This window comes from Astyanax mexicanus, chromosome 1, assembly GCF_023375975.1.
Source record: "Astyanax mexicanus isolate ESR-SI-001 chromosome 1, AstMex3_surface, whole genome shotgun sequence".
In the NCBI taxonomy this organism is placed as follows: Eukaryota; Metazoa; Chordata; class Actinopteri; order Characiformes; family Acestrorhamphidae; genus Astyanax; species Astyanax mexicanus.
The window spans coordinates 34,150,810-34,170,390 of record NC_064408.1 but is presented as its reverse complement, the minus strand read 5'-3'; the positions used below and the strand labels follow the sequence as shown (position 1 = coordinate 34,170,390).

Here is a 19,581-nt window from a genome sequence, read left to right as displayed (position 1 = left end):
AGCTATAGATGAAGCTCTTGGCACAGTGTGTAATGTAGGTTAGAGGGGTTAAAGCTCCGGCATTGAGCTGTGGAACAGTGGAACTCTGTTCTCTGGAATGATGGAGCTCAGACTGAGACTCAGCCGATGAAGAAACATTGCTCTGTGAAATTAAACCAGAATAAAATCTTACTGTGAGGAGTTATACTATATTCATATAAAATTATTGGTAAAATGAATACAGGTTAATTTAATATGCGAGAACCAATACATCTAAACTATAAAACAGAGAAATACAACCAGATCCGCTGCTCTGATACTACAGTGTACAGTCGTATGAAAAAGTTTGGGCACCCCTATTAATCTTAATAATTTTTAGTTCTGAATATTTGGGTGTTTGCAACAGCCATTTCAGTTTGATATATCTAATAACTGATGGACACAGTAATATTTCAGGATTGAAATGAGGTTTATTGTACTAACACAACATGTGCAATATGCATTAAACCAAAATTTGACCGGTGCAAAAGTATGGGCACCCTTATCATGATTTGAATACTCCTAACTACTTTTTACTGACTTACTGAAGCACAAAATTGGTTTGGGAACTTGACTGTATATTTATAGTAAATAAAACAGCAGATAGAATATTTCTATAGGCTAAAAGCACCATATCAGAAAATTCACCCAGGAGAAAAATATCTGCATAGCCTAAATAACTTTATCATGGTAAAGATAAGGTAGTTAATGTGATAAGAAATCTATATTTTTATTTAATTCTATTTACTAATGTATTTTATAATCTTTAAACTAGTAATAACAGTAACCTATGATTATATAAAGCTCAGAGGAAAACAGGATTATCGTGTGTGGGATGGGAGAGAGGTGCATGTGCAGAGCTGCTAGGTAGCATTGATGAGAGGCACAACTCAAACACAGGGATTCTGTGGAGACTAGATGAGCTCCTGCCACCCGTCAGTCAATCTGTGACTTTTATTATATTAGAGACTATTTTACTCTGTTATTTTACATTGTTATGAATGAAATAAACAGAGTTTTGTGTTTTGTTATATGCACAGTGATCATTTTAAACGTATACATAATGAACAGTGTCTCCTCCCTCAGAGCAGCTGTTATTACTGCCAGCGCATCAATACGAATACTGATCACCTCAAAACTGTGTTTCTAATTTACCAAATACAGAGATTAAATATAAAGATAATAACAGAATAAAACCAGCATCAGAACCAGACGCCCGAAATCTAAATCTACTCCAGCTGATCCAGATGTTTCACACTCTTATGGTAGGTATGTACATTAGAATACTCAGCAGCATCAATAACAAAAGATATGAAGAAACATTATAGATAAAATAATGTGTTTATTAGATTATAATTGTATAATTACTCTAATTTATTGTTAGTTCAATAATACAAAAGTAGTCTAGCTGTATGTCAGAGTGCATGAAGATCACAAAACAAACAAAATAATTAGAAACATTATTACTTTTTCATGATAACCTGCTGAATAATATATTGCTGTTTTTAATTTATGTAAATTAGCTTATACTTTGTAGTGAAAACACACTTTTTCAAAACAAAACATCCACATATTTGTTATTAAACTAGCACAGCATGATTCATTTTATCAGTAAATAAACAATAAAAAAACACTTTCTGACATTTTTTGCCATCTATATTAAAATAAAAATGCATTTTTCTAGATTATTTTATACACAGGCTTTTAAATTTCAAATGCTCATAAAGACAGTAATCCTAGTAATTACAGAATTCTGAGATTTCTAGTGTTAAATCATTTCACTGATTGGTTATTAGTTTTTAAAAATAAATCACTGACCTGATGTAAAAATCTGTATGCAAATTAGAGGTTCAGTTTCCTGTGCAGATTCAGAGGCAACAAAGAACTCTTTCAAACTTTTTCACAGATTTACTGATGTTTAGGAAACACTTCTAATCCTGCTGTTCTTAAATTACATTGTTCTTAAAGTTGTTCGTAAACCATCAAGATTAATCAAGAGTTATCAGGAAACGCTCCCCTGATTTTATCTTATTTACTAAAGAGACACAAAGAAAAGCAACTTTATCCTTTTTCAGACGACACTCAAAGACCTGAGAATACAACTCCATATCCAGAGACTAGACACGACACTGATCTGAATTTAATCCATCAGTAGCAGAAACAGAAAACACACCCAGGATTAATAAACTTAGTGCTGATCTTATTAAATACCAGCACAGATATAAAAATATAAAATATTATTCTTAGTGGATTTATTTCCTATTTATTCCCAGTTCACATCTAGAAGCTGCTTTAGTACACAATCATTCAGAAGTAAAAACTATCTGAAGCACTGCTGTGAAAGAACCCATTCACATCCTAATCTAATGCTTCATTTTCCATCAGCTGTGTTACTGACAACACTTTCAGCTCTTTATCTGCATCTGTTTAAACACTCAACCAGCAGAGAGACTGAGAGAAAGTGACTTCAGCTCTGTGGAGAAGAATCATCTTCATCTGATGAGCTGAAAGATATATGATTTATATTTATATCTCAGTTCATTAATAAAACAGAAATATAGGAGATTATTTTATCATCTATAATGTTTAACACACACATCAGTTTTCATCACATAACCTCACAGTTCCTCCAACAAAGAATCCAGCATAGAGGGGCTGAGTGAATGTGGTGTGGAGTGTGTGTAGGAGGGTCATTGTATCAGAGACGCTGTAGAAGGACAGAGTTCCTGCACTGTGATCCACATACACTCCTATTCTGGAGGATGGAGGAGCTGAGAGATCAGTCTGAATGTTGTTGTGTAAGAAAGAGGGAGAGGAAGAACATCTCAGACTCCAGGACTGACTGTTGTGTCCAAACAAACAATCATTACCCCGTCCTTTCCTACTGATCCCTTTATATGAGACTGAGATGAACACACACCCTCCCCATTCAGTGCTCCACTCAACCTCCCAGTAACAGCGTCCACACACACTCTCCTTACTCAACACCTGAACATAGCCATCAAATCTCTCTGGATGATCAGAGTATGGCTGAACTTTACTACTCCACTTCACCACTCTGTTCTTCTCAGACAGAATGAGAGAATGATAAGCTGTGTTTGGATCCAGAGTCAGCCGACAGAAATCTACAGAAAAATCAACAAACAAAATTAATTCATTTTATGTTGTAAAAACAGTGTGTGTGTTTATCTGTGTGCGTGTTTGTTTGATTGTGTGTGTATAATTGTGTATTTAATTGTGTGTGTGTGATTGTGTATGTGTTTGATTGTGTGTGTGTGTGTGTGATTGTGTATGTGTTTGATTGTGTGTGTGTGTGTGTGTTTAATTGTGTGTGTATAATTGTGTGTGTGTGTGTGTGTTTGATTGTGTGTGTGTGTGTGTGTGTGTGTGTGTGAATGTTTGTTTGTGTGTATAATTGTGTGTGTGTGTGTGTGATTGTGTGTGTGTGTGTGTGTGTGTGATTGTGTGTGCATGTTTGTTTGTGTGTATAATTGTGTGTGTGTGATTTTGTTATACAATTATACAAACACAAACACACACACACAATCAAACACACACACACACAATTAAACACACACACACACAATTAAACACACGCACAATTAAACACACACACAATTAAACACACACACACAATCAAACACATACACACACAATCAAACACATACACAATCACACACACACACACAATCAAACACACACACACACACAATTAAACACACACACACAATTATACACACACAATCAAACACACACACACAATCAAACACACACAATCACACACACACACTATCAAACACATACACACACACACAATCACACACAATTATACACACAATCACATATACACACACAATTATACAAACACACAATCAAACACACACACATAATTAAACAAACACACACTATTATACACACAAACACACACAATCACATATACACACACAATCACATGCACACAATGACCCACAACCACACACAATCACATGCACACAATGACCCACAACCACACACAATCACATGCACACAATGACCCACAACCACACACAATCACAAACACACACATACACACTTAATTATACACACACAATTAAACACACACAATTAAACACAATTGTGTGTGTGTATAATTGTGTGTGTGTGTGTGTGTATAACAGTGTGTCTGTGTGTGTGTTTGGTTTTGTGTGTGCATGTGTGTGCAATGGTGTGTGTGCGATTGTGTATGTGTTTGGTTTTGTGTGTGTGTATGTGTTTGATTGTGTGTGTGTATAAGTGTGTGTGTGTTTAATTGTGTGTGTGTGTGTGTTTGATTGTGTGTGTGTATAATTGTGTGTGTGTTTTTGATTGTGTGTGTATAATTGTGTGTGTGTGTGTTTTAATTGTGTGTGTGTATAAGTGTGTGTGTGTGTTTTAATTGTGTGTGTGTATAAGTGTGTGTGTGTGTTTGTGTGTGTGTGTGTCTTTGATTGTGAGTGAGTGTGTGTGTGTGTGTGTGTCTTTGATTGTGTGTGTGTGTGTGTTTGTTTGTGTGTGTGTGTGTCTTTGATTGTGTGTGTGTGTGTGTGAGTGTGTTTGTTTGTGTGTGTGTGTCTTTGATTGTGTGTGTGTGTTATATTTACACTGCAGAAAGTCTTCTCTGGTTTTTGTTTCTGAGGATAAAATCTGAACTGCTGCAGCTGTGGAGACACAAAAACACACACACACACACACATATTCACATACACACACACACACACACACACACACACACACACACACACAGAAATACACATACTGATCAACATTATTTATATACACTTTTAACAATGCTCTTTAACGCACTAATTGTGTTGTTCTGTTATTATTCTCTGGCATATTTTCAAACACATTTTCTATTTTCTCTGGCATATATATATATATATATATATATATATATATATATATATATATATATATATATATATATATTTTTTCATATTTTAAACAGAAACAGACACATGATAAAAATATTGTTAGAAAGTCTGAAGTTGTTTACAACAAAATAAAACATTTTTCCATAATATAACCAGTTCCATTTTCATCTTTCTGTTCTGTTTGTCTGTGTGTGTGTGTGTGTGTGTGTGTTTGTGTGTGTGTGTGTCTGTGTGTGTGTCTCTGTGTGTGTGTGTGTGTGTGTGTGTGTGTGTGTGTGTGTGTGTCTTTGTGTGTGTGTGTGTGAGTATGTGTGTGTATGTGGTCAGTGTGTGTGTGTGTGAGTGAGTATGTGCAGGACAGCAGCTCTCACCATGTGGAGGGATTTTCCTGAATTCCTCTCTGCAGAATTCCTCTAGTCGCTCTTTCAGCTCAGAGAGAGATTTCCTCACTCCATCAAATGAGGGATGTTGATGGATAGTGATGCTGGGAGAGTCCTCAGATCCAGAAGAGACACAGAGAGACTGGAAACTCTACAGAGAGAAGAAACACAGTGGAGGAAGATAAAGGTGGAGAAGAGAAATGAAGGAGCTCAGAGCAAATTAGACTAAAGAGAAACTTGGGATTCCAGACAGCTTTATTTATTGGAGCTTCATGAACTTTTGCTGAGAGGAGTTTTAGAAGCTTGATGAGGAGCAGCTTCCTCTGGAGATCAGTGAGAGTTACCTGGAGGAAATGGATGTGATCCTCTGTGTGTGAAAGCTGCTCCAGCTCAGTGTGTTTCCTCTTTAGATCAGCCATCTCCTGCTGCAGTTTCTCCAGGAGTTCTTCAGCTCCACTCAGTTCAGCCTTCTCCTGATCTCTGATCAGCTCTGTTACCTCAGAGCGCTTTTTCTCAATGGAGCGGATCAGCTCAGTAAAGATCCTCTCACTGTCCTCCACTGCTGCCTGTGCAGAGCGCTGTTACACACGCGCACACACACACACACATACACACAATTACACACACACACACACACACACACACACACACACACACACACACACACACACACACACACACACACACAGAAATCAAACAGGCTGTTCATCTGAAATTGTGTGATAAATTGGAAAATAGGTAAAGATTTGCTGATTGGTGGGAATTAGCCTCTATGATTTGTTAGCTACATTAGCCTCATATCTTCAGAATCTACACATGCGTTAGCTGCATTCAGGATGGGGGGAGGACCTGTATCATTTTGATCCTAAAGTACCAGCACTGATCTCCTCACTGTCTGACTGGAGGAGATCCAGACTGATCTCTGAAATATCAAATCTCTGCTCAGTTCTCACCTTAAGAGTGTTTACAGTCTGTTTCAGCTCCTGCAGCTTCTTCTGATTCTCCTGGATTCTCTGCTGGAGTTTCTCCTGCATCTCTTTCAGCTGATTCTATCAACAGATACAATTTATGATATTTATGATGTTCTGTGAATTATGATCTACAGAGGTCAGTATGAACAGCAGGGGCGTGTCTAAAAGCACAGAGACTCAGCCCGGGAAGAAATGCTGCTCTATAAAATCTTTACCAAATGTTCTCTGAAATCAAACCTCCAGTAAAATCAGATCTCACTGTGAGCGTCTCAATATTAATTTTATATATTTCATACAATTATACAGTAAAACTGTCAAAAAAAAAATATATATATATATAAAATCATATATATATGTACAGTGCAGACAGGCCGTCTGAAGCTGAGCTTACTACTTCATAACATAACAAACATAAATGAACATTATAACTCACATTACAGAAATACTGATGTTGGATCCAGTGTTTGTTACAGCCTGTTAATTATTCCTTTACGATGGAATATTAACACATTGGTTTAAAAAGTTGTTACAGTCACTACCCACATACTTCTATACGTTCTTTACATTGGCATGGATGTTAAGCATTACATCCGCTAGAGTGAAGTTCAGAATGTTTGACAAAAAAGGTGGAGGAGGTGTGATAATGTACAAACTACAAAAATGCAGTAGTGATTTAAACTGTGATGGAAACTTTAAAAGATCCTTCGTACATTTTTTCTTTATGGTGTTCATGTTTCCCTTTAACGGACCTACGATTTTCTGGTGCTGCTCTATTCTGTCTCCAACTTTCATTAACGTAAAGAAATACGTATGAAATGATCAGAGTACAGACAGAAGACTTTGTCTGTATATCTTTATTTTACATTGAGCACAACAAGTAAGCCTATATACCCCTTATCATGTCTGTAAATATGTGAACATCTGACAACATGAATGAAACATACTTAACTCCTCAACCTCTGTTTATTTAATTGGCTTCCAGATACGGCATAAAGCGATATATAAACATTTTAACAGACATCCACCTTAAAGTTCTTCAATTATGTGGAATGTGTTTATGAAAAGCCGAGGCTAATGAATAAAGACTTGTGGATACAGTCTTATAGCAAGAGCTTAGAGACCCCACTGATTAACTGATCCACAGAATCAAGAAAAGTAAAATTCACTTTAATTCTACCAAGTTTTCACACTGTCTGATGAGCTGTCACACTGTCACATGATCAAAACAGGGCAGGTAGGTGGGTGTTGGGTGTTGGCTGGTTACACATTCACTAACTGTTCTGACCTGTTTACTGAACTCTTCCATATGCACTATATTTTAATGCATTTTTTTTAAATCTGTAGAATAAATTCCAGACTTTACTTTCTTAAAACTTAAAAAATAAATTAATAAAACTCATTCTACATTATAAATCTGATTATCATGATCTGATTTAACAGTTCTCACCTGTTGCCTGGTTCTCTCTGTTGTAGCTGAGACTGTATCATGTCCTTTATGTTCCTCCATTGTACATAAATAACAGATAGATCTCTGATCAGTACGACAGTAGATCTTCATCACTTCATCATGCTGAGAGCAGATCTTCTCTTGGAGCTGGGTGGACGCTTTAACCAGCTTGTGCTTCTTCAATCCAGGAACTTCATAGTGAGGTTTAAGATGAGCTTCACAAAAGGAGGCCAGACACATCAGACAGGACTTGATGGCTTTGAGTTTTCTCCCGGTGCAGAAATCACACTCCACGTCTCCAGCTCCAGCGTAACGGGGAGCAGGAGAAGCAGCTTGGAGTTCTGTGTTCTTCTTCAGTTTCTCCACCACTTCAGCCAGCATGTTGTTTCTGCGTAGAACAGGCCTTGGAGTGAAGGTCTCTCTGCACTGGGGGCAGCTGTAGATCCCCCTCTGATCCTCCTGATCCCAGCAGCCATTAATACACACCATGCAGAAACTGTGTCCACAGGGAACAGTCACTGGATCCTTCAGCAGATCCAGACAGACTGGACAGCTGAACTGATCGTGATCTACTGAAATACTGGCTTCTGCCATTTTCCTGCACTTCTAGACTGAGAGAGAGCAGCGCTCTGAGATCACTTTCATTTACTCTGAACTGAGCAGGAGGGACTTCCTGCTTTTACTGCTGTTCAGAGTGTCACAGAGAGGAGGAGGAGAAAGAGAGGAGGAGGAGAAAGAGAAGACAACTGACTGGTGGACTGGAAACTAAATTTCTGGACTTTTTCTGACAATTTTAATTATGGAATAAAAACAATAATAAGAAATAAAATAGTATTAACTGACCATGTGAGATATGACATTTATGCTTTAAAAGTGAAATAGTGCTTCACATGATCCAGTAGGGAGTTGTGACACACGGCTAAATCACATCTAGAGTTAGACATATTATTCACTGTTTGGGTGCAGAAGTCACTATTTAAAATATTTAAGTATGAGCTGTTGAGACATGGAGTCAACAAGACATAGCCAGTATGAACTTTGTATGAACACCTATAAGGTGAAGTGTGGAGTCAGTTTGGAGATGTGGGAGAGCAGCAACTGGATAAAACCTCAGGACCCTTACGGCTGGTTCCAGTGGTACTGCAGGTATCACCCCTCTCAATAACACACACTCAGTAAAGGAACAGCTGAATGAAGAATCAAATCTACCTGTTTCCCTCATACTGTTCCACAATCAGACAAACAGATTCAGTGTCTGAATTTTACTTCTTTATTCGTTTGCACTGAAGCTACAAAACTACAAAGCTTAAACCTCACCAAGCAGCAGCATCCTGACTAAATCATCACACTCTCCTCAAAATGTTGTGTTGTTGATCTTTAAACATGAACACAGTGGTAGCAGATAAAGTTCAGCTTTAGGTTGGTTATATCTGAACAAAATATTGTTTTCATAATGTCTATTAAATGTTAAAAACTAGAATGACTCGTTTTTTAAAAAGGATGCAACACAGGAAACACAGGAGAAGTGAGGAGACCAGCTTATAAAACACAATTTTTCCTTTTTTCCAGAATCAAAAGTAGTGATGTGCTTGTACACAAGATAATAAAGATAAAATAATCAAACATATTTAAGTTGTTTTCTCACAGTATTAATACTTGTGCATAACTAATAACAGGTGACAATAGTAACAATATCATTGAGAGTCTTTTTAACTTATTTACACAGATTTACTCAAGCTTTTCTGATTAGCTTCTCTGACTCATTACCGTTCAGTAAATACACACTACCCAATCACACAATAGGTGTATCTGAACTGCAGGATTTAAACTGTATTCACTGCTCAGACAACTTGAACAAGGCTTTCTACAATATATTCTGAATAGTTTAAAACTATATTCTCTCTAGTAATTACCAGTTTAAATGTGAGCTACACTGCTTTTTGTTGGTATTTTTTCAGAGAAGGCTGTTAAGAGTAACTTTAGCTTAGTCTACTTAGCAGTGAGCTAACATTCACTAGACTCTATAAACACAATATATTACAAATACATCTTTAGACCTTAACATTTCTGTTTATAAACAATTCAGGATTACATTAAAACATTTCATCCACTATTTTAGAGCAGGTTTATTACAAATAAGTGGCATTTTATGCATTCTGCTCACCTGTAAACAAGAAAAGGATCCAGACAGGCTTTAGTGTGAAAAATTCTGGAGCTCATATTTGTGTTCAGCGCCTCCTAAAGGTTCCAGAGTGAAACAGGTACAAATAAAAGCCAAAGCATGAAGCTCTGGATCTCCTTTTAATTTCTCTATATATTGTGTCGAATAGCTGCTTGTTTGAGTAGAAAATAAGACAAAAACATGATTGAAAAAAAACGAACGAAAAAATAACGAACAGTCAGAACCAACATAAAACACAACAGAAACAACAACTACAGAAAAATAGAGGGGTGTTCTTGTGGCTCTCTCCACAACACAGACGCAGGTCAGTTCTTCCAAACAGGGGTTTATTTCTTGAACACGTCTTTTAGCTTGGGTGCCACACAGTCTCTTAATCACGCCGTGAGAACTCGTTGGCTGCTTGTTGAGAAAAGAGGTTCTTGAATCCTTGAGAAGTTTTAAAAAGTTATTTTTTCTGTCCGTTTTTTACTGCAGATGTCAGTGCTTGTATATATTGTGAGCTAGCAGAGCCTGGAGATATTAGCTAGCCTGCTACTGAAGGAAACAATAAAAACAGTTCTCATATCCGCCAAACATTCTTGCGAGAAGCGTGCCACCTTTTACACTGTATTTTAAACACAAAAAATGAATTTACAGTATATTAAACCAATGTAATTTTAATCTAACATTAAACACTGAGCATATTATTTATTAATTATTTATTTAATGAATTTAATGGAATTGATTATGAAATGAAATGAAATAAAATATGCTTTATGCATCAACATCAACACAGTTCTCACTTCTCATTATTTCAGTTATTTTTGTTACCAACCATTTCTGCTCCCCAAATTTAATCTAACAAAAAAGCAAAAAAAAAAAAAAAGAAAGCAAAGTCTATCTACTTAAACTAACAGACATAAATACAGAAGGGGAACCTGCATGCTTACCTGGAGTATCTATTTACACAGATACGTGATGGGAATCTATAAACCTCATCTCAGTCTTACCTGTTAGACTCTTGGTGTAAGTTTGAATGTGTAAAACAAAAAAAAGCTAAATGTGTGATTAGAGATGACAATGCAGAACATTCCCCAATAAAAACTCAATCAATCAATCAATCAATCGATCAATCAATCAATAAGCACATGTCAGTGGTGGAAACAGCAGGAGAATCAGAAACACACACATGGTAGGCCCCACTTCCTCTGTGAGCTCTTTCGGACATCTTGATTGTGATTAGTGATTTTAAACTAGAAACTCAAAATCAAACTTAATCGATTCATTTAAATCACATTGTTTCGATACACTGCTTTAAAGTTTGTATCAAATCGAAAAAGACACGACTTTCCTTAAACAGGTTTCGTTAAGTCACACGGTTTTAAAATGTTCTGCATCATTTTGCGTATTTTCATTCAAGCAGCTGATCTGAGATCAGAATATTCTGTCCCAAAAGGTTTCTAATTGAGAGTAAAAAAATCTGATCTCTGATCAGGACAACATTGCCACACTTTAAAAGAGGTTCTAAGCATTGTAATTGTTTTTTTTTTTTGTGGGGAAAAATCAAACACATTACATTGCTTTGTTATTTACTGCTCATACTTGTTAAATCATTAGTATTTGTAAAATGAAAAGTGTAGCATATTTTGTTGGGAACTCAACAAACTCAGGAGAGACAAGAGGGACCTTCGTACTCTGCTTTATTGCTGTATCACACAGGCTGCAGTGTCCTTCCACATAGAACTGACTAGAACAACTTTGCTCTGCCTTACCAAGGCTTACCAAAGAACCTATACTGCCACCCTGTGGTTCCCTCGAACATATCACATACCAAAATTACTAATAAAGAACAGTTCACTACATTCCCCTTCCTCTGAATAAAACTCTCCCGCCCCAGTTACATAACACAGAACATAAGTCAAACAAGACTCAATTGAAAACTAGGCTAGGGACATCTGGGTAGACTACCATCAGTCCCGATGAGTACCTGGGCGCATTCTTACCCTGTGGCTGGGGAACTCATCACTAGTCTAACAAAGTCTTTCAGATATGAAGGGGGGTTCCTGTCCCTCTCTGATCTCCTCACAGGATGATGAGGACTGTAGGCTGGTACTTGAGAAGCTACAGTCTCTATACTATTAGTGCTCTGTGCTGTCTCTGCAACATCAGCCGTCTCTTGACCTTCTGCACTAGGAACCTGTGAAGAAGCTCCTTCTGGAATGATGCTCTCTATAAAGTCACCCAGAGAAGAGTAGGAAGCCCTTCTGAATTTCACCTGGTCAATATGCCTCCTCACTACCCGGCCATTTCCTAAGGCTACCTTACAGGATACAGGTCCAGTTCTCTGCTCAACTGCTCCAGGAATCCAAGTAGGTCCTGATCCAAAGTTTCGGGTATACACAGGATCTACTTCCATGAGGATTCTTCCCTTGGCCCGATGATCATGGCCCAGCTTTTGTTTTAACTGCTGCTGTACCACCTTTCCTTTCAAGTTAGGATGGAGCAAATCCAAAGTGGAGCGCAGTCTCCTTCCTTGCAGTAACTCAGCAGGTGATCTACCTGTGGTTCCTTGAGGTGTTATACGGTAACTGAATAGTGCTCTGGACACTCTGGTTTCCATGCTTCCTTCAGTTGTCTTCTTCAGAAGTTCCTTAAATGTTTGCACGGCCCTTTCTGCCAGTCCATTTGAAGAGGCATGGTACGGAGCTGTGGTGACATGGTGAATGCCATTTCTGGTCATGAACTCCGCAAAATCACTACTAGTGAAGCATGTTCCGTTATCTGTTACCAGCATTTCTGGAATGCCATGCTGACTGAAACTTTTCCTCAAGCATTCAATAGTGACAGAGGTGGTGGAGCTATTGAGTGGGTATGCGTCCATCCACTTTGAATGTGCATCAATGAGTATCAAGAACATTTTCCCCAAGAAAGGTCCAGCATAGTCCACATGTACTCTCCTCCATGGCTGTTCTGGCCATTCCCAGGGATGTAGGGGAGCTACTGCTGGACGATGACTGTTTTCTTGGCACACAGAACATCGTTTCACTAAAGCTTCAATGTCTGAGTCTAGCTTTGGCCACCAAATGTAGCTGCGTGCTAAAGCTTTCATTCTAGTTATACCTGGATGTGACTGGTGTAACTGCTTCAGCACTGCTTCTCGACCTGGCACTGGGACTATGACTCTTGCGCCCCATAATACGCATCCATCATTTGTACTAAGTTCTTCTTTTCTCTGTACAAATGGTGACAAATCTGAATCAGTTACCTTGCTCGGCCAACCCCTTAGCACATACTCACGCACTAAGGCCATCACCTTGTCTCTGTCTGTCCATTTTTAAACCTGTCTGGCTGTAACCAGGGGCGTATCCATTTGATCCAGCAACAACACTCTCTCTTCATCCCTGGAGTGCTCCTCTGTCCCTGGTATCGGCAGTCGACTGAGCGCATCTGCATTGCTGTGATCCTTGCCTGCTTTATATACAATAGTATATTCATAGGCACGCAAAGTTACTGCCCATCTCTGGATCCTTGGTGAGGCCATCTGAGGCACTCCTTTCAACTCATTGAACAAGGTAAGGAGTGGCTTGTGATCTGTAACTACTGTGAATTTTCTCCCATACAGGTAGCTGTGAAACTTCTTTACTCCAAAGATCACTGCTAAACCTTCTTTGTCCAGCTGGGAGTAATTCTTTTCAGCGGCATTGAGTGTCCTAGAAACAAACCCAATGGGTCTCTCTGTGCCATCCGGCATGCGGTGTGACAGCACTGCTCCAACGCCGTATGGAGAGGCGTCACAAGCCAGCAGTAACTCTTTACTTGCATCATAATGCACTAGTAATGCTGAAGTCTGCAGCACGGACTTGGCATTTTTGAAAGCTGCTTCCTGTTCTTTCCCCCATTTCCATTCTGTGTCTTTCCTCAATAGCTTGTGCAAAGGAGCTAAAATGGTGGAAAGATTGGGTAAGAATCTGTGGTAATAATTCAGCAGTCCTAGAAAAGCCTTCAACTCTGTCAATGTCTTCGGTGTGGGTGCCTCTTGGATAGCTTGAACTTTTTCAGCTACAGGGTGCAGTCCAGTGGCATCTATCCTATGACCTAAGAAAACCACTTCCTTGTCAAAGAAACTGCACTTATTCCTCTTGAGTCTGAGACCACTATCTCCCAGCTTGCGCAGCACTTCTCCCAGGTTACTGAGGTGTTCCTCTTCTGTGGTCCCAGTCACCAAAATGTCATCCAAATACACCACCACTTGTGGAATACCTTGTAGGATGTTTTCCATGGTACGTTGAAATATGGCAGGACTAGAAGACACACCAAAGGGCAAACGGCAGAAGGTATACAACCCTTTGTGGGTGTTGACAGTCACATATTCCTTAGCCTCCTCATCCAACACAATTTGCTGGTATGCATGGCTCATATCCAACTTGGAGAATCTTTCCCCACCTGATAGATTCGCAAACAAATCTTCAACCCTTGGTATCGGGTACTGTTCTAGCTTGGACACCCTATTCACAGTGAGTTTATAATCTCCACAAATTCGAACAGCACCCCCTGGTTTGAGGACAGGGACAATTGGCGCTGCCCACTCTGAGAACTTGACTGGCTCTATAATCTTGTCCTCAAGAAGCCTTTGGAGCTCTTTCTCCACCAATGGTTTCATAGCATATGGCACTGGCCTTGGTTTGTAGAACTTGGGTAGAGCTTCCTTATCTACATGTATTTGTGCTTTAGTGCCTCTCAGTTGACCCATCTCTTCTTTGAAGACCTCTGCGTGCTTTTCCAACACTTCCTCCAACGTCCTTTTCCCTGCAGGGCCTATTTTGTTCACTGACTGGATCACTATTTGAAGTTGCTGCAACCAATCTCTGCCCATTAAGTTTGGTCCCGTTCCCCCTACCACCACCAGTGGTAGAGACTTCACCCTATTGTTGTGATGCACTTTTACTTCTGTCTTGCCCAGCACCTCGATCCTTTCTCCGGTATACGTCTTGAGCGCCAGGTTACATGTTTTTAACTCAGGAATGTGTGACTTCTGCCAGAGCTTGGAGTATTGTTCTCTGTTCATTACTGTCACTCCACAGCCTGTATCAACTTCAAATGTCACCTCCATACCATTAACGCTGAGTTTCTCAGTGATAGGTGCTACTTTGTATACACCGTGCTCTTCAACACTGTAAATTGTGTGCATCTCACCTTCTTCTCCTGACTCTGTCTCTCTTTCTTCTCTTAGAAGGTGAGCTCTCCTATCCTTGGGTACTTTGCTGTGCTGAAACTGCCCACGTGAACCTCCAATCCTCTTCTTATTACAGTCCGAGTTTAACCCTTCTTTACTGTGACATGCCCGCTTAATGTGGCCTCTCTTACCACATTTGTGGCAAATCTGGTTAATGAATCTACACTCCAGAGGTGAATGTGGACCTTTGCATCTATAACACACCAGCGCCTTCTTGTAGTCAGATGTCACACGATGGACTGCTGCTTGGGCTTTGTATGCTTTACCTGAATCCTCCTGGCAGTGACTTTGCAAATCTTTAATATTCTGGTTGGCAGATTCCATAGCTTGAGCTGTCTTCAAAGCTTTCTCGAATGTTAAATCCAGTTCCGCCAACAGTCTCCTCTGGATACGATCGTCATTGATCCCACAAACTAGTCTGTCTCTCAACATTTGTGGTAATGACTCACCATAATTGCAGTCTTGTGCCAGTCTTCGCAATTCAGCAACATAATCAGCAACACTCTCACCCTCTTTGCGCAGTCTTGAGTTGAATCTAAATCTCTGAACAATTTCACTCGGTTTAGGGTTGAAGTGAGTCTTCAGCAAAGCAACCAACTCTTCAAAAGTCTTCTCTCCCGGCTTTTGTGGGCTAACCAAGCTTCTCATTAGGCTATATGTAGCTGGACCCACACAGCTAATCAAAACAGCCCTTTTCTTGTCTGCCTCCAGTATCTCATTTGCTTCGAAAAAATATCCAAGCATTTCACAGTACTCTTCCCATGTCTGTGACTGGCAGTCAAATGGTGTTACTGTGCCTACCATGGCCATTTTCCACTGCAACTTGCCCCTTGGTTACTGCCTTGCAAGTCTTTCTTGTCCTTGAAACTTTTCCAGCGTGTTCCAGTTTATCCTCGTCGCCAAATATGTAGCATATTTTGTTGGGAACTCAACAAACTCAGGAGAGACAAGAGGGACCTTCGTACTCTGCTTTATTGCTGTATCACACAGGCTGCAGTGTCCTTCCACATAGAACTGACTAGAACAACTTTGCTCTGCCTTACCAAGGCTTACCAAAGAACCTATACTGCCACCCTGTGGTTCCCTCGAACATATCACATACCAAAATTACTAATAAAGAACAGTTCACTACAAAAAGGATCTTAAAAATAGACAGAGGTCTGCTGTTTGGAACCATTTTGCCCACCAGAAATCTCTGTAATGAAAAATCTTTTTCTAAATCAAATAGTTCATTGGATTTGTAGGAGCCACATTTAAGTTTGTTTTGCATGGACTTATGTTTTCTTGTTTTTTGCGTTTTGTGAGCTTGCGCCCTGCTTAGATGGTGAATGACGCTGCCTCGAGTGTAGGAAGGGAGGCCAACTGCGCATGACGAGAGGAGGGCAGACGCAGCATACAGTATTGACCTCGCTCGCTCGCTTGTTGACTCACCTGGCTGACACGCTGCTTGCTGAAACCTTTTTGTGCTGCAGTTGTGTTAATAATAGGCTTTATCATTTTTGCATCCCATTGCATTCTTTTATTTTTATTTATTTTACTTTGTAATAAAAACGGCAACTATTCCAGATAAACCATCTCCATTGGATTATTTAGAGCGTGCGTCAGACACTGCCAACCTGCCTTCTCACCTGGAGGAAAACAGATAGGACAGGGGCTAAAGGAAAAGCTGTTTTCGCCAGTACAGGATTCAATCTCCTAAAATCTACACTTTTGACATCAGTGTTGACTGCAGGATTTATAGCCTGTTGCTCCTCCCATGAAGATCAGGTGAACCACAAACCTGCAGAAACACATACAAAGAACATTCCCAGCACCCTAAAGCTAGACCTGCACGTAACAACATCTAAAGAACTGTAGTCCTCACTTACCTCCGTTAAGATAAAGAACATCATACTAAAAGTAAAAGACTGTTATGTATTAATAGAAAAACACTAAAGGCTTTTACACACGTGTAGAATTAGTAGTATTTTACACAACTAACCTTTTATGAGTCTCTTTACAAACAGCTGAAGTGATGAACTGTAAGAAAATGCTTGTAAAGAAGCAGATGGACTATTTTTTGCTGCATCCAAAAACGTACACGAGTCTCCTTTTCCTGACAACATGCACTATTTATGCAAAACTATTTGAGTGTTATTATGGGATTGTCACCACCACACCTCACTCCGAACTCCAAATTCCAGTATTGGATTGAACACAGTTCCACTGAATCCACGGCTCCAAGCTTTAGGTGTGAATATGTCTGTCTGCACCAGAGAGTCCTGTTCTATTTGCTGTACTTCTCTACAGGGACTAGACAAGCTGTGTGCGTGTTTTGCACATTAGTATCAATAATAGGTGTAACAAAAACAGTATCTGAATGCCTATTTTAGAAGCGGTGTCTATAAACATTTGTACACGTAGTGAATATTGTGATAAATGGTTTTATCATATTGATCCGCACTAATTAGAGGATGGAGGAGTTCATAACAAATCCAAACACTGAAATGAAAAAGCTTATCAGACCTGAATCTCAAGCTCTAAAAATGTTTGGATTATTAACCAGTTTTTTAAAAATATTTTTATTTATTTTAACAAACTTTTATATAATGTTTATATTTAGAATTACTTTATATGATTTTTTAATTACACTTATCAGTTTTATCAGGGAATATTAAAAAGGGAGGTGTGATTTTACTTCACTGTTGTTTTATATCAACAAATAAATACATTAATTGACCACTTTGCGGTATTTATCTGTTTATATTCCAGTTTCTACTGTTTACTGCAGGTCTTGTTTCAGTTTCTACATAAAGTGATGAACATATGGAATAGAATGGTTTGTTCAGCAGATGATCTGCAGTTTATATTTACACCAGCAGGTGGCGCTACAGGAGAAGGAGTTCTAATAAAGTGTTTAATGGATTTGAAAGTGATTTACACTGTATGTCTAAATGATTGTGGACACCCCTTGTAATGAATGGATTCAGTTACTTTTCATTGCACCCATTGCTGACACAGATGTGCAAATGCACGCATAAAGCTTGTCTAGTCCCTGTAGAGAATTACTGTAATAGAATAGGACTCTGTGGAGCAGATAAAGCTATAGATGAAGCTCTTGGCACAGTGTGTAATGTAGGTTAGAGGGGTTAAAGCTCCGGCATTGAGCTGTGGAACAGTGAAACTGTGTTCTCTGGAATGATGGAGCTCAGACTGAGACTCAGCCAATGAAGAAACATTGCTCTGTGAAATTAAACCAGAATAAAATCTTACTGTGAGGAGTTATACTATAGTCATATAAAACAAAAATAATTGGTAAAATAGCAATTAGCAGGTAGGATATTTCTATAGGTTAAAAGCACCATATCAGAAAATTCACCCAGGAGAAAAATATCTGCATAGCCTAAATAACTTTATCATGGTAAAGATAATGTAGTTAATGTGATAAGAAATCTATATTTTTATTTAATTCTATTTACTAATGTATTTTATAATCTTTAAACTAGTAATAAAAGTAACCTATGATTATATAAAGCTCAGAGGAAAACAGGATTATCGTGTGTGGGATGGGAGAGAGGTGCATGTGCAGAGCTGCTAGGTAGCATTGATGAGAGGCACAACTCAAACACAGGGATTCTGTGGAGACTAGATGAGCTCCTGCCACCCGTCAGTCAATCTGTGACTTTTATTATATTAGAGACTATTTTACTCTGTTATTTTACATTGTTATGAATGAAATAAACAGAGTTTTGTGTTTTGTTATATCCACAGTGATCATTTTAAACGTATACATAATGAACAGTGTCTCCTCCCTCAGAGCAGCTGTTATTACTGCCAGCGCATCAATACAAATACTGATCGCCTCAAAACCAGCTCAAAACTGTGTTTCTAATTTACCAAATACAGAGATTAAATATAAAGATAATAACAGAATAAAACCAGCATCAGAACCAGACGCCTGAAATCTAAATCTACTCCAGCTGATCCAGATGTTTCACACTCTTATGGTAGGTATGTACATTAGAATACTCAGCAGCATCAATAACAAAAGATATGAAGAAACATTATAGATAAAATAATGTATTTATTAGATTATTATTGTATAATTACTCTAATTTATTGTTAGTTCAATAATACAAAAGTAGTCTAGCTGTATGTCAGAGTGCATGAAGATCACAAAACAAACAAAATAATTAGAAACATTATTACTTTTTCATGATAACCTGCTGAATAATATATTGCTGTTTTTAATTTATGTAAATTAGCTTAGACTTTGTAGTGAAAACACACTTTTTCAATAATATTGTTCTTTATATTTGCAAGATATTGTCTTTATTTGATTTTATAGAAAAACAAAACATATCCACATATTTGTTATTAAACTAGCACAGCATGATTCATTTTATCAGTAAATAAACAATAAAAAAACACTTTCTGACCTTTTTTGCCATCTATATTAAAATAAAAATGCATTTTTCTAGATTATTTTATACATAGGCT

At 38.4% G+C, this 19,581-nt stretch overlaps 1 protein-coding gene and 1 pseudogene across 1 annotated transcript; both read right to left on the bottom strand.

The window, feature by feature from the left end:
- Positions 1–1,340: 1,340 nt before the first annotated feature.
- On the bottom strand, positions 1,341–8,374 carry LOC111191591 (tripartite motif-containing protein 16-like). The gene is made up of 6 exons (XM_049466768.1): positions 7,709–8,374; positions 6,244–6,339; positions 5,635–5,868; positions 5,282–5,441; positions 4,638–4,694; positions 1,341–3,143 (listed from the first exon to the last, which is right to left on the bottom strand). Exons 1-6 carry the CDS (start codon positions 8,300–8,302, stop codon positions 2,617–2,619), a joined length of 1,668 nt encoding a protein of 555 aa, XP_049322725.1. The 5' UTR covers positions 8,303–8,374; the 3' UTR covers positions 1,341–2,616.
- Positions 8,375–11,868: 3,494 nt separating this feature from the next.
- On the bottom strand, positions 11,869–15,750 carry LOC125782648 (uncharacterized protein K02A2.6-like; annotated as a pseudogene).
- Between the last annotated feature and the right edge of the window lie 3,831 nt (positions 15,751–19,581).